The following is a 15,405-nucleotide window of genomic DNA, read 5'->3' as shown; positions in this document are numbered from 1 at the left end:
ACAGGACCAAGTCTGGCTGGCTGGCTGTCTCCCTCTCGCCACGGTTTCAGAAGCAGCAGAGCTCGTCTGAGCTCAGGACCGGCCCACGGAGTGTGCGTGCTCCCACGGACAGCAGCGCTGGACTTCTCTGTGATCCTGGAGCACGCCTCCAGGAGGGTCCTCCACGCCTGGGTGGGCAGGGTCGCCCCCACCTGTGCCTGGACCCCTGGGCCAGCAGAGACAGCCCTACCAAGAACCCCAGCCCCAAATATTTGAAGGCTATGACACTGTTTACCCACTGTTCCCACATCCCGCATCCCATCTGGTCTACACATCGGCCCTGGAAGGTAGGCAGAGCTGATTGTATTGTCCCCATTTACAGAAAGGAAAACAGAGGACACGCGTTGTATGCCTCCTCTGGGCGAGACATGCCAAGGGACCTTTGTAGGTGACATCTCACAGACACCCTGGCAGGAAGGGCTGGATCCTCAGGGAACAGGTGGGAAACTGAGGCCTTGCTAGGTCTTTGGGCCAGGACCAGGGGAGGGGCTAGAGCCCTACTGTCCCATGTCCCAGCCTGGACCTCAGCCGAGTCTCTTCACAGTCTGGAGTACCAGCTCCTGAGGAACACCGTGTGTCCCATGAGGAACAAGAGGCCTCCAGCTTCTGAGGCAGAGGAGCAGCCAGTAGCTTATTACAGGCCTTCCTAGAAAAAGGGGATCAGACAACGAGTGCATATGCTTTGGAAGCCTGAAGCTTGCTTAAAAGCAACAGCCTCGCAGACTCAGGGTCTGTACCTTTCCCCATGCTGCCAAGCAGCAGAAGGTCCCGAGCCCACCTCCCACCTTCCACCTGCTCCGCCACCCAGACCCTTGAGACCACCTCTCCCCCGACAAGCCAGCTGCCCCATGCTTGCTTTTGCTTGCCCAAGTCCCAGCTCTGTCCTTCCCTTATGATTTACCCACTCATATGTCCGTTCTACAAACCCTTACAGAGAATATAGTGTAGGGTGACCACCTGTCCACAGTCACCCAAGACAAAGGAGTGTCCCGAGATGGACCAAGACAGTCCCAGGAAAACTGGGATGATTGAGCACGCCACTGTACTGTGTGCCTGGCCCTGTGCTGGTCAAGGAGGACATGCTGGATTTGGCTTCCAGCTGGAGAGTGGCTCTCACTCAGTGAGGAACTACCATCAAAGGCGCCTGCTGGGCACCTCACACATATGATCCACTGTAGTCTCAGGAGGAGGATATTATCATCTCCATGGTATACACAGGAAACTAAAGCTCAGAGAAGTGACTTGACCGGCCCAGAGGCACAGAGCTATCAGTGACATGCCAACACTTGAACTCAGATCCCCTGAGACAGATAAAGGAAAGGGCAGGTTCCAACATGAACATTAGGAAGGCAGAAAAATATAAAGATATGTTTTATCTGATCAGTTTTGTAGCCCCCGGTATTTGGCGTGTGCTAGAGGTTCAGAAATGTATGTGGAAGGGAGGCAGGGAGGGGAGGGTGGAGGGAGGGAAAGAGGGGGGCAGGAGGCAGGGAGGGGAGGGTGGAGGGAGGGAAGGAGGGGGGCAGGAGGCAGGGAGGGGAGGGTGGAGGGAGGGAAGGAGGGGGGCAGGAGGCTGGGAGGGGAGGGAAGAGGGAGGGAGGAAGGGAGGAGGAGGAAGGGAGAAGATAAAGGAGACTGGGAAAGGAGGGAGGAAGGAAGGGAAGGGGGGATGGAAAGGAGGGAGGGCAGGGAAGGAAGGGAGGGAGGCACGTGCCTGATTTAATCACCTCCAGACTCAGAGATCCCAACCCCCAACTCACAATACTGACATTTCCCTTTCCACAGCCGGTGTCAGCTGTTTTCTTAAAGTGCTAGGGCCAGGAAGGAAGTGAGAAGAGGGAAAGAGTGCCTCTCCTTTGGGTCAGCAGCTCAGGGCTCGCTTCCTCCAGGGAATCTTCCCTGACTCACACCTCCACCCAGTTCTGGCCCCTACGTATATGAGTACAACAGCCATGGGTGTCAGAAGTGTGTGAGTTTGCACACACGCCCATGGGTGTGTGGGGCTTGTACTCTTGCTTCAGTTCACTTCTGCAAACCTAGACCTCACGCGGCTAGGCCAGCCCTATCAGGAGCTGGGGGGCCAAGAGGTACCAGATACAGGTCTGCCCACAAGCACAGGAAACTGACGTGTCAGCAGCCAGCTTTGCCGGAATGCGCCATCCCACCCGCAAGACTTCGAGGTGCAAGGGAGCACGCAGGAGGACACTGACGGCCTTGGCGTAGGGCGCCCAGTCAAGGGAAGGTGTCACACCTGAGGTGCTCAGTACAACAGATCAACTATACCACATGGAGGTGAAGTTCAACCTTCAAATAGAAGGGAGCTGTGCCCAGTCAGAGAAAGAAGGCATTCCAGACGGAGAGGCCGGCTTGAACAAAGGCACAGTGCGGAGAAAATATGAAAACTGTAGAGGAATATCCAAAAAAATCAGCGCAGCTGGGGTGTGGGCTGGGTGGTGGGGAGAGCTGGGAAAGGAGCACGGGAAGGAAGTTTGGCACAGACGGTGGAGGGCCTCCAATGCCCCCTGGAGAATGTGGACTGTCCTACAGGGAATGGGGAGCAACCGGCCAGTTTCTAAGACAGAGGAGAAAAATGGAGTCAGGTGTGAATTTCAGAATAAGAGGACGGTGTGGGGGGCATCTAGACTGAGCAGCGGGACCAGGACGGAGCCAGAAGATTCTGGTAACAGTGCAGGCCAGAAGCAGCGCTTAGCCTGAGCCAGCCGCAGGAGAATGGGGAGAAGAAAAGCACTTTGGTGATAAGGACATGTATATAACACCGTGAGGCTGGGTGCTCCAAAGGTTAGGATCAGGAGCTTGGCACATCCCTGCCCCCAACAGAAGCTGAGGCTGGAGGAAGCCAAGTTGCTGTGTGTGGCCTGGGACAGGACTCGATCTGGGACTGGGTCATGGTTCTTTGGCTGAAAGTTCTACTTACCAAAAAAACTTTTACTTTTTTTTTTTTTTTTTTTTAGCAAAATGGACTATAAAAAAGTGAACATCAGAGCTGATCAGATTGTCTCAAGTCTGCGCACTGAGACCTTGCTGCTAAAGTCAGCCCTCTAAATGAGAAATGAATACGAGCATATTAACCATTCCATTATCCCATGTGATCATCTTTGTCATTTTTAGGATATTAAAAAAAAAAAATCTCTTGCAAAGAAAAAGTTCTCCTTACTAAGTTTTAAAAATGCTTCCTGATTTCTTCCACTGCCCTGGGGCTATAAAGCGCCATAATAAAATCATCCTACTAGGGCGCCTGGGTGGCTCAGTGGGTTAAGCCGCTGCCTTCTGCTCAGGTCATGATCTCAGGGTCCTGGGATCGAGTCCCGCATCGGGCTCTCTGCTCAGCAAGGAGCCTGCTTCCCTCTCTCTCTCTCTGCCTGCCTCTCTGCCTACTTGTGATCTCTGTCTGTCAAATAAATAAATAAAATCTAAAAAAAAAAATCATCCTGCTAATGTGCTGGGCACTTTCATTAGCACAGATACAACAGAGAAAGAATGGAAGCTTTATGCCCAGAGGCTGAAAAACCCCGGGAAGCTACCAGGGATACTGGAGATCCTGCTAGAAGGAAAGTAAGAACCCCAACCCATTGCTTGTCTGGGCCACCCAGCCCCTGGCCTCCACGGACCTCAGAGCCACGTGTCCCCCACCTCCACTGCCACCCCACAGCTCCAAAGCTTAGCACTGTTTCTCAAAAGACAATTTTTCCTATTTCATTCCATCGCTCATCTAGAAGTTATCAGACCTTCTGCAGGTCTCCTCCACTGGGGGAAAGTCTTTGCTCTGATGGCCCTCCACCAGAAGAGAACAGGACAGACCCCCCCAAACCGCCTCATTTCCGACGGTGGGTTTGCAGGACCTGGTGTCTCCTCCTATATCCGTCCCATTTCTTCCGTCCAGGCCCCAACATTCACTGTGAGGCCATGAGGCAGAACCTTGAATCTCACCCTAGATTTTGTGTCCCCCAACACTTTGCAGCCCCACCTGGGTGGCTCAGTAGGTTAAACGTCTACTTTCCGCTCAGATCATGATGTCAGGGTCCTGGGATCAAGCCCAGCCTCATTGGGCTCCCTGTTCAAGGGGGAGCCTTCTGTCCCTCTCCCTCTGTGCCACCCCCCATGCACCCTCTGTCTCTTTCTCAAATGAATAATATCTTTAAAAAAATTTTTTTTGTTTAAAAACAATCTGCAGCCTCCGCCTACCCCTAATTGACAGCAGCTGAGGGGACTGACACTGTGCCTGGTACAGACTCACCAGCAAAGCCTGCTCCAGGGTCCCCCACTTCTGAGGAGCTGCCTCTGACCCTTAGCCACTCTGCGAGCTTTGCCCCCCCACCCTGTATAAACGAATCCACCTTACCCCCTTCTTCTATTGTGTTGTGATGATCTATTTCCCCTCCCCCAAAAGACAGGAGCAGCCCCAACATGAGACTTGCATGTTTCCTCCTCTTCGTGCTTCAGATGCCCAGCCCCGAAGTGTTCATCCACAGGTCCCTTCTTGGGAGGACCAGGGTGGCGGAAGAGAAAGGGATAAGCCAACCCTGTAAACGCCCAGCCTGGAGGAACCCCCATGGTGTTCTCTATCATGGAGGTCCCCGCCACCCCAGCTCCGGAGGGCTAGTCCTCTGAGAAGGGGTCTCAGGTGGGGGACAGGAGCAGAGCTGCTCCACAAGTCAGCCAGGCAGCGTGGAGACATGAGTTGAGTGGAGGTCTGGGCCTGGCACCCAGCGAGTACTTGAGAAATCTTTGTGGAACCTAGTGGAACAAACTGAAAAATGCTGGCTATTTGTTCCTCTGGCTGCAAAGAGGCCAGGTCCCCGCTGGGGTACTTCGTGGGCAAATTATCTCAGGACACAGCCTGTTTCCTCTAATGAGGGCTTCTCCCCCTTGCAGCTTTACTCCCAGGAGTGTGGGAGGGGGGCAGTGCCCGGAGCCAACCTCAGCAGCCCTACAGCTCTCCCCTGGAAATGGTGTGGGCGGCACATACCACCAGCCCAAGGCAGGGGGCTGCTCACATTGACATCTCAGGCCCAGAAATCCCCAGTGAAGCAGCTCCGTCCTCCTGCTGGGCCCCTCTGGGGAGGAAGAGAAGAAGGAACCAGGGAGTTGGGCCGAGTTATGTAACCAGCTTCCTTGGAGTCAGAGGCCCTGGCATGTCATAGCCCAGCACTGCAGGGAGAGGCTGGGGGAGGGCGAAGCGGCTTGCTTCCCTCCCTTGCTGCCTCTCCTCCAGACCTCAGCAGACCTCGGAGGCTGGCGCTGCTCTCCAAGACTCTCAGCTCCCAGCAGGCACCCCGCTGCTAGGGGTAGGAACCAGGAAGGGTTGTTGTCATCGGAGTGTGTGAAACAGTGGCCTCCTGGCTTCCCAGGCAGAAAACCTGGCTCTAGTCCCCACCGCAGCACCTGGGGGCATGGGCTACGGGAGAGAAGCCTGGGGCCCTCCACAGTGTCCAGCCCTGCCCCGGCTTCTGGCCCCCAGATTCTCCCCACTGCCTCCTAGACAATCTGTCATGGGTGAGGGGCCATAGGGCTGGGGGCTCAGGCTGCCCCGCAGCACCCAGCTCTGCCCCTCCCTGGCCTCTGGGCAATCTCACTTCCCTTTCCTGCCTCCAGCTGAACTCTAGCCTGGTGCAACCCCCACCCCTGCATATTCATCTGTGTGCACAGCACCAGACAGGGAGGGAGGGAGGGGATGCAGAAGACAGGGAAACAGAGAGAAGAGCTGAGACCCACTCCTGGTCTTGAATGACAGCGAGGGCTTCAGCAAATCCTTACCCTCTGGGCCACAGCAACCATATGCGCTAGGTGATATTATCACGCCTACCGCACAAACGAGAAAACTGACGCCCAGAGAGCCTTCCCCTGAAGTCATGGAGCTGGTGTGCAATATGCTGGACAGCAGAACTGCCCAAGTCTGCGGGACTCTACCATCCCTGTTCCAGACTTCGTGGCTCTAGCTTTGGGGAGCCCCATACATCCGGGGGTGCTACTAATGGGAGACACCACACAGCCCTCACTGGTCCCCACTGAGGAGGCTAGTTTGGGAGCCAGAGGATGGCCATGAAGACAGGGACAGGGCATAACAAAGACCGAGGGCTTGCCTGCTGCCTGCCACCCAGACTCTTCCCTTCTGATTCAACTCCAACTCAGGTGGGATCACAACCCCCCACTGCCTGCCCCTTCCAGACACAGGGCTGCTGACGGCCAAGCTATCCAGCACACAGCACAGCCTGACAGCCTGCTGTCTCTGCCCTCTCCCCTTCCAGCTGTAGAACTGAGAAGGAAAGAGTACTAAGGCCCTCCTAGGTCAAAGCCCTTTCTCCTTCCTTCTTGACGCACGGAGAAACTGAGGCCCAAAGAGGAAAAGCAGCTCATCCAGGGTATCAGAGGGATAGCAAAGAAGTGGGGTCCCTGTTTCCCAGGTCAGCACCCCTCTCCTTGACTTATCTCACTTGGCTGTTGTCCCCAGATAGCACTCTCGCTCATTCGTCTGTCTGTCTGCCTCTCTCCCAGCTCCCCCACCCTCTCTCCCCACCTCCTGCTTTCTTTTCCTAGCTCTGCCTGCAGGCCCCATGTCTGAAGCCTCCTTCATAGCCTCACTCGCCTTCTCACACCCTTCTGAGCCCCACCACCCCCCACGTTCTTCCTTCCCCTCCTCAGGGCCAATGAGCAATTCTTGGGTGGTTTAATTAGCTGATCATGACCGCAGCCTGCTGGATCCAGTGCCCAAAACGCTGTCCCCAGTAATTAGGTGGGTTCTGAGTACTTGCCCAATGGGAAGCCAAGGGGAAGATCTCTCCAGCTGTATAAAGAGCTCCTTGATCACCGGTGGGTCATTGGAAGCCACGGTCCCCTCCTCAGGCTAGGTCAAACCACACTGGGTGTACTGGGGCCAGATCCAGATGTCCATTCTAAAGACTCCACACTCACCTATGCCACAGTCCAGACCCAGGAAGGCTCAGGAAATGTCTGAGGATGGGGATGAGGAATAGAACCCACACTCTTGGGGCCAGCAAGGGATGGCTCCACAGCTGGGGCACTTACTTAGGGAGAAGGATTTGGACAAGCAGTAAGAAGCGAGGATGGCACCCTAAATGGGAGGAGCAGGAGAAGCAAAAGCAAGAAGGCTGGAATGAGCCACCAAACCCCATGCTGGCTAGCTCGGGTTATCAGAAAACACATGCTCCTAGCCAAGTAAAGCCGCTCATCCAATGACCTCCACCCTTTGGGTGACACACACACACAAAATCACTTGTAGGTGTTTCAAAGCTGGCAAAGATATCCCATTGTCCTCACCAACCATACTGCCCATCCCCCTCCCCCGCCAAGTAAATATTCTCCCAGTGAAACACCTACATTCAGCCTCCTTCACTGAACAAATATTTACGTAGTTCAGTGCTCCATGCCAGGTCTGCACAGGTACAGGGACAAAAGACTCAGGACAGGTGTCCTTGGTCTCACCCAGGGGACCTTGCAACTATAAATAACCAGGACACATTGGGGATATGGGGGAGTGGATCAGTGCCAAGACTGACAGAGAGAGGGAGAGAGAGAGAGACAGAAAGAAAGCAAAAAACAAAACAAAACAAAACAAAACAAAACAAAAACCCCACAAGGTACTTGGTGATCAGGGTGATCAGCGAGGGCTTCCTGAAGGAGGAGGCCATATATGATGCAGGCCTTGAAGGACAGACAGGAAGGGCACTGTGTTGGGTCAGGTCACCATCTGGGTACTAAGGGCCAATGATGAAATAGGCTTGTGCCAAGAACTTTGAGGCCTCAGGAGTGAATCAGAGAGGTTACTCTGTGTGGGAGCTCACAGCCTGCTGAGGGAGCTGACCTCAAGTAAATACCGCCCTTTGGCCAGGGACTTGTCCCTGAGCTTTACCTATTTCAACTCAGTTAGTCCTCGAGGCAACCTACTCTACAGGCACAGTTGCTGCCCCATTTCGTGGATAAGAGTGCTACAGCAGAGGAAGGGTTAAATAATAGAAGTCACAGAGCTGGTAAGTGGCAGAGCTGGCGTATGAAACCAGGAAATCTGGTTCTTCCTAAAGCCTACCCACTATACTAATCAGTCTATGCTAATCGGATCACAGAGTGGGCTGAGGGCACAATCCAGTCACCCAGGCCCAGCTCCCCTGCAATCTCGGTCCCACTGGTCTGTGACAGAGGCCTGAACTTTGCCCTATCCCCCACTTCTGGCACCCTCTGGAAGAAAGGTCACCCCCACGCCCACTAGCAGAACACAGGAAAGGGGATAATTCAAGGAGAGTTACCTCCTTGCACAGCATGGAGGATTTGACTTCCACAGGGACACCAAGACCCAGAGAGGGTGAATGTGGTGCCTGGATCACACAGCAATGATTAAGCTTTGGAGCATACCTCTGGGACCCTCCAGTGATGATACATCCCAGCTATCCGCTCCCCACCCTCCGCCCCGCCCCTGCCCTTAGTCAAAACACACCCATGCCCACTAATGGCATGGGAGAAGGCAGGAGGATAGAGCCGCAAAAGAACGGGGAGGACCAGGAGGTCCTCCAGGAGGACCAGCTATGGGGCCAGAGGCCCACAACCACTATGGGAGGGCCCTTCGGCTTCACCCAGGCCCATACCCATTCCGTTTCCAGACCTGTGGGTGCCTGCCGTGCTGCCACTGAACGCTCAGACCTTGAGCAAGGAGTAAGTCTCCAGCCGGCCTGACATTAGCCAGAGTGTCCCTCTTGTTCCAGGCTCTTTGGACCAATAGATGGATTCCTCTCCAAGTACAAGGGGCCCCACGGATTCAGCTGTGGTCCCAGCCAGGCCCAGCCCCGTCCTCGGCAGAGGGAAAACCACTCAGTGGCTGCGGTGACTTCAGCCATACAGAACTCCAGGACCTGTCTGGTCCAGTCTCTGAAGCCCGGCCTCATCTGGCACCAGGTCTCCTGGGAAGGAACAGGCAGTTCCTCTCAAGTGGACTAAAGATGGGGCCCGTCCCAGGAAGGAGGAGGCGTCTCCAGAGAGATGACCCTGCCAGGGCCCCTTGGGGAGGGAGGGCTGGGGCTGGGACAACAGACGCCTTTGTTCCCCTCTCAAAAGCAGCCACCCTGTCCTGCCCCACCCCCAATGTTGGTTGGACACCCCCCTATTAGGACTCCAGCCACTCCTGGGGCAGGACCCATCCTGCACACAGAAGACAGGGAGCCTGAAACCATCCCAGATAATACCTACTCATACCGAGACATACCCCACCCTCAGCAGCCTTCAATCTGATGGGGCAGACAGACCTTCCTCTTTCGGATGCCTGTCTGATGGGGGAGAAACCGGCTTCACTCTGAGGAACCCCATTCTGATAGGGATGGGACCTCCCTCTCCTTCAAGACTTCACAATCTGATGGAGGAAACGGACTCCCCGCTCTCCACCCACCAAACCTAGTCTAATGTGGGAAACATGGCTTTCATCCTTAGAATTCCCTAATGGGAAGGACCTAATATTAGCCCTTAGGATGCCCCTGGGCTGACAGCAGAGGCAAGAGGGGAGGAAGGATTCAGTGCACTCAAATACCCTTCCTAGGCACCTCCAATGAATCAAACCCAGAGGTGGATAACGGACCAGCAAACAGAAAACAGAAATAGCCCCCAAACCACAAGAAGCTCGCCAACTGGGAAATAAAAACACCTGGGGTATGGATAAATGTGTGAGAAACTGCCAGGAAATTCACCCACCCAGTACCTAAGGCCTACTTCCCAGGGCGGCCTCGTCCCTCAGCAGCCACACTCCTGGGCCTGCAGCCGCTGTCCGCAATTTCTATATAGACGACTTGGCCTTCCCCTTGCCCCAGAACCCAGCTCAGAAAGCACTTCCTTATGAAAGGCTTCCCAAGACCCCCGGCCACAATCAGAGGCCCCTCTTTCAGGAGACACCCTCTCCTGTGACCAGCTCGCATTTCTACAGTGTCCCTCCCACCCCTAGCTGAGCCTGACCCCCCAGGTTCCCACACCCCCAGTCCCCACCACCTGAGCCCAGGGCCTCACACCCTTCCTCCATGAAATCCACCTCAGCTCCAAGCACGGGGAAAAGCAGGTCCTCCCCTCTCCGCTGTGACCCAGCTTTGCCCTCACCACCCCATCAAAAGCCCTCTCACCAAGTCACCAGCCGCTTTCTTCTGGCCAACTCCCAGGTGCGTAGCCCAAGCTGGTCCCCTCTTCCCCCTCAGGCACCTGAGCTCTCCAAGGCCCCAGCTGCCCCTAACTCTCCTCTCTGCACACACCATAACTCTTCCCTATGCCACAGTACCCACGCTCCCCGAGGCAACTGCCACTTCCAAACCCAGGACTTTCCAATCCCCACCTCCCTCCACCATCCCTAGCCCTAGGATCCTGACCCATCTATGCAGACAGAAGTCTCCCTACATCTTCCTCAACTTCCAGTCTGGCTCCCTGCCAAGCTGCCCCCTCCCTGCCAGCCTCAGACAGACAGATGGCCAGAATGGTCACTCTGGAAGCAGTGGAGGGTGCCCTGGCTGAAGCCAGGAGGCCACTTGGGTGGTATTGACTCTCTGTTGTTTTTCCATTGTCACAGCTCCGAGGTGTGACAAGCCCCCTGAACCCATGCCAATGGAAAACTTCAGCCTCAGGCAAGGATGCCCAAACTTGGAAGGGAAAGAGCTGTGGCCAAGTCTGAAGCCCAGAAGCCAGCCTAGACTGGGGACCAGAGATGGTAAGTCAGGTTCAACACTGCCACTCCCAGCAACCCCAGATGCATCCTTGGACAAAGCCACAAGACTTCCCCATATTCCACCCAAGATAAGTCACAGAGGGCTTGACTGCCAAGAGAGAGATGACAGCCAAGGTTCGAAGAGCTAGTGATGACATGTGTCTATCACACCCGCCTTCCTCCCCTTCCAACAAAGAAAACTTCATAACCATCTGTAGGAACAAGAATTCCATTCCATCCCATTGCCTCTCGGGAAGTCCCTCCTGTTATCTCACTCTGATCGTTAGTGTTGGCAGCTGAATTAGGAAGAACAGCAAGAACCAGAAGGGATGCACAGCCCGAGAGCAAGTGGACTAGCCAGGGAGGTGGGGGAGGCTGTGTGGGCCATTCAGCCCTCTCCCTCCGGTGGAAGCGCGGTGCGGCAGAGGGCTTTGTGAACACACAGGCTGGCTTCTTGGCTGAATGGCAGCGGACAAATTACTTAATCTCTCTTAGTCTGTTTCTTCAGCTGTAAAAGGGAGTAACAATCCCTCCATTAACAGGATCACTGGGAGAACCAAATGAGATCATGCATGTAAGTTCCCTGACACATACCAGACACCGAGCAGTCAGACTAATGGACACCACCTCCTCATTCATATTTCTCAGTTGCATCCTCTCCCCAAGCCTAGCTTGGATCCTGCTTTCTCCCAGGCTCCTCCTTGGCCTCCTCACCCATTCTCCCTGCTTCTGCCCTCCGCCCCCTCGCCACTGCCAAAGGCGTCCCTCTACAAGGGAAATCTGCTCTCGTCCCTCCTCTCACACTCCCCCCTGAACCACCACAGACTCTCTCCTTAGTGACGTTCCAGGCTGTTGCTGACTAGCCTGCGTCTCTCTCTTGAGGCTCACCCATCATCACCAGCCCCACCCGCAGGCCGCACACACGGGGTGCTTCGAGCCTCCCAGACCTTTTCACATTCTGCGCCCTCCTCCAGGAATGCCATCCCCAGGGCTGCCGCCTTGGCCTCCTCGTCTTTCCAGATGAAGCTCAGGGGCTCCAGAACCACCTCTGTCCCAGGAAAGTGTCCCTCACCATGTCCCCTGCTGGGACTGGGGTGGGGACTCCTCCCTAGGCTTTCCATGGCACCTGTCACCCTGCAGTGTAGTCACCTGCTCAGCTGTAAATCCTTCGGTGACAGAGTGGGGCCCTTCCTCTCAGAAGCCCCAGCACCATCCGTCAACATTTGCTGAATGGGTGTACGATTGCTCCCAGAGCACCTTGCTAGAACAGTCATCATAACACCTGCCCCGTAATTAATCCCATCCAGACATTTGTCTCCCCAGCCTTCCTGGACCCCAAGACTTCCTAGAGGACAGTGACAGTTTCTGACTAATTCTCACTATCACTTTCACATGGGGCTGAGTCCAAGTGCAGAGACGGATGCCATGACTCCTGAGCCTTACAGTATGAGGTATTTGCAGTTTCCTCTTCCAGATCAGAGAAAGAAACCCATGGCCTCCAAATTGAGGCACGGTACAGCCCATTATTGATTTCGCCCTTCTCTTCCAAATTCCTCAGGAAACCTGGCCTCCTGGGGCTACAAGAGAGAGAGAGGGGGGAAAAGCAGGGCCACCATCCATCGAATGGACTTTAGCTCCAGGCTTCGGGCAGCACCTCTTCCCCTGCTCAGCAAATTCAATAAACACAACAGAGCCTTGAAATGCTTAAGTCCTGACAGCTCCAATTTACAGACAGGAAAACTAAGATCCAGAAGGGTAAGGACAAATGTCCAAGGCCCCCCCTGTGAGTTAGAGGCAAGTGGGGGGGGGTCATGGGAAAGATCTTGACCCCAAAGACAGGGTGTCCAACAGGTACTGGGCTGCTCACAAGGTCCCCATTCTGCTGGCACTCTATGCCAGCATGGGGAGCAATGACCCACCTCTTCAAGTCAGAGAGGCAAACCAAGGCCCAAGAGGGGCTGAGTCACCCTGATGGCGGAGCAGCACAGGAGGAATAAATGAGAAGGGCAAGGGCTCCTAACGCTCACGGGGAGAAAAGTCTCATCTCAATGGTCAGGAGGATCTTGGCTTTGGGGGACATTGGCCATAGCAGAAGAGAGAGTCGCACATCCTAGTGAGGACAAAGACATGGTCGCAGGGCCGGCCAGCCAGCTGCAATGAGGACTAGTCATCAAGGTGAATGCAGAAGCTCCAGGATCTTCTGCAGCCTCGCCTCCGAGCCCGGGGCCTCCACACACAGAGCAGGGCACCCTCAGGGCCCATGAAGGGTCTGGCACTGCCCAAGGGCAAGCCCCAGAGAAATGGACTAAGCGGGGTCCAGCCTCTGCCTGGCTTCTGATGTCCCCTGACCTTAAGAAAATCAGGTAACCTCTAACACTCTGGTTCCTCTTCTGGAAAGCAGAAGAGGAAAATTAGCCTCCTTGAAGATATCAGGAGAATGGTTGGGAAGCAGTTTCTAAATTATCTTCAAGCCTCAGTTTCTTCTTCTGAGAAATGGAAAATAGTCTCTAGAGGATCTCTCTAACGCTGTTGAGGAAGAGTGTCAGACAGCAGGCTGTGTGAAATTGCTTTGTCGTGGTCACGAAACGTAATGACCACTGGGGTCATGTCTTCTTAGTCTAGCTGCTCCTTTGGGGAAGGAATAGGTCTTACATGACTTTGATCCCCACGCCATGCCTAGTACACAGCAGGCACGCAATAAATAATTATTGGCAACAAGAAGAGAGGGAGTGTGGAGAGAGGGAAGAGAGGAGAGAGAAGTGGGGCACAAGGATAGAAGAAGGTAAAGAAAGAAAAAAATGAAAATGAAGGGCTTGTAGAAGTGGTAGGGGGAGGAGAGAGGGAAGAGGGAAGAAGGAGCAGGCAGAAGGAAGGAGTACAACCGGGGTGACAAACCAGAGTGCCTGATCTGGGCTTGTCTTGTCTAGAGAGGCTATCCCCAGGGGCTGCCCTGCCCCAGCTTCCCCCCCTATTTTGTACCAGTTTTCCATCTCAGAGGCAAAGCATCTCCCTTTCTGAGCCAAAGCTCCTAAGAAGATAGGAACCCCTCTCCCCACACCAGCTTCAGACAGATGGTGGCCAGCCACCCCAGGCCTCTGGAGGTCAGAGGGAGGGAAACAGAGTGGATGGGATGCATTTTTCCCAGGCTCTGGGGGGGGGCCTGCCACCATGTGTGATGTATGTCTTTCCACTTCGTGCCATGTAGGGACTGGAGTGTCAGCAGCCCCAGGGTCTGCTGGCTTGTGACCATGGGGCGCCAGAGTGTGTGGGCTTTAGTCTGACTGTCTGTGGGGGTCAGTGCTGGTGGGGTCTCACAAACATGGTGTTGGGGAGATAGGTGCCAGTATGAGGGTACATCCCAGAGTGTTTGTTACAGTGAGTGCAAGTGACAGTGTCTGTGTGTATCTGTGTAGGCCACCATGAGTGTGCCAGCATGAAGGTGTGGTAGAACTGATATGTGTTAGAGTGTGACATGTGTATGACAACATAACTGTCAGCAAGAATGTGTTCATGAGTGTGTACCAATGAGTGAGTGACGTTGTGTCATTGTACGCGATAAGCTTGTGGCAGTGAACGTCCGTGTGTATGCCAGCAGGAGTGTGCCCATGGATGAGTGTGCCCGTGTGTCTCCAGGAGCATGTGTGCCATTGTGTGTTAATCTGCCCCCTTGCGTCTCTGCGTCTGCTGGCCAGTCGGTGCTGGGTGTCAGCAGCGAGTGTGTGTGTGTGTGTGTGTGTGTGTGTGTGTGTGTGGCGGCGGCGGCGAGGAGCTGCGAGCCAGATGGGGCGTCCAGGTCCTCGCTTTAGGTACCCCCACCCAGGACCCCCCGGGTCTCCCCGGCCCCGCCAGCGACCGCACACAGGAGACCTCTGGCACAGGAGAGCTGCGTGCCGCGGAGCCAGGCGTCGGCGCTCCCGGGGTGACCGATTGGAACCCCCACCCGAGCCCGAGCCCAGGTCGCCCCCACGGGCACCCGGCCGGGCCGCCGCCGACACTCACCGCGTCCCTTTGTCGCCCATGTCCGCCGCGGCCGCAGGAGGTCCGAGGCGACAGCGCCCAGGCTGGAAAATCCCCGGCCGGCAGGAGGAGCGCGGGCCAGCCGGCTCCCGGCTCCCTGCTCCGCCTCCTCCGCTCTCCCGGCCGCCGCCGCCGCCGCCGCCGCCCCCGCCCCGGGCCCGCCCGCCGCGCAGCACAGCGCCGGCCGGGGCCGCGGCCAGGGGCGTGGAGCAGTGCGGGAGGGTGCGTGTGCCTGCGCGTGTGCCTGCGTGTGCGCGCCAGGGCAGGGCGGCGGGCGCGTCAGGGCCTCAAGACCGGCATTTGGGGGTCCACACCGCCGTGCACCCCGCTGTGTGTCTGGTGTACGTGAGGGCGCACGCTGGGGTGTCTATACGTGCGCGTGTGTGCACGCGAGTGTGCCGGTGCGTGTGCACGGCCGTGTGCTCCGGCCGAGTCGGGAGTGTGTTCGTGCGGTGGAACGGTATGCACGTCTTTGTGCAGTTGTGCGTGTGTGCAGGAGGGCTCCCCGGTGCTAGCGAGGCAGCCTTTTGTGTATGCGGGAGGGTGGAAGCCCAAGGTCGGCCCACCACAAGGCCTAGCTCCCTCCCAGCGGCGCCCCTGGTAGGGCGTGGTGGGGGCCTGTAGGAGACCCCGGGTGCCTGGCACCGCCT

The 15,405-nt window shown here is 55.9% G+C and overlaps 1 protein-coding gene across 1 annotated transcript in view; it reads right to left on the bottom strand.

Moving 5' to 3' along the window:
- The window catches only part of ARRB1 (arrestin beta 1), a 70,074-nt gene extending 55,050 nt beyond the window's left edge, over positions 1–15,024 (bottom strand). The window contains exon 1 of the mRNA XM_032853050.1: positions 14,738–15,024. Within this exon, the coding sequence (XP_032708941.1) occupies positions 14,738–14,757 (20 nt within the window). The 5' untranslated portion in view covers positions 14,758–15,024. The remainder of the gene's footprint in view (positions 1–14,737) is intronic.
- Positions 15,025–15,405: the final 381 nt, after the last annotated feature.

This window comes from Lontra canadensis, unplaced genomic scaffold (genome assembly GCF_010015895.1).
Source record: "Lontra canadensis isolate GAN:19392208 unplaced genomic scaffold, GSC_riverotter_1.0 scaffold7, whole genome shotgun sequence".
Classification (NCBI taxonomy): Eukaryota; Metazoa; Chordata; class Mammalia; order Carnivora; family Mustelidae; genus Lontra; species Lontra canadensis.
The sequence above is the reverse complement of the archived record's forward strand: the minus strand, read 5'-3'. Positions and strand labels throughout refer to the sequence as shown.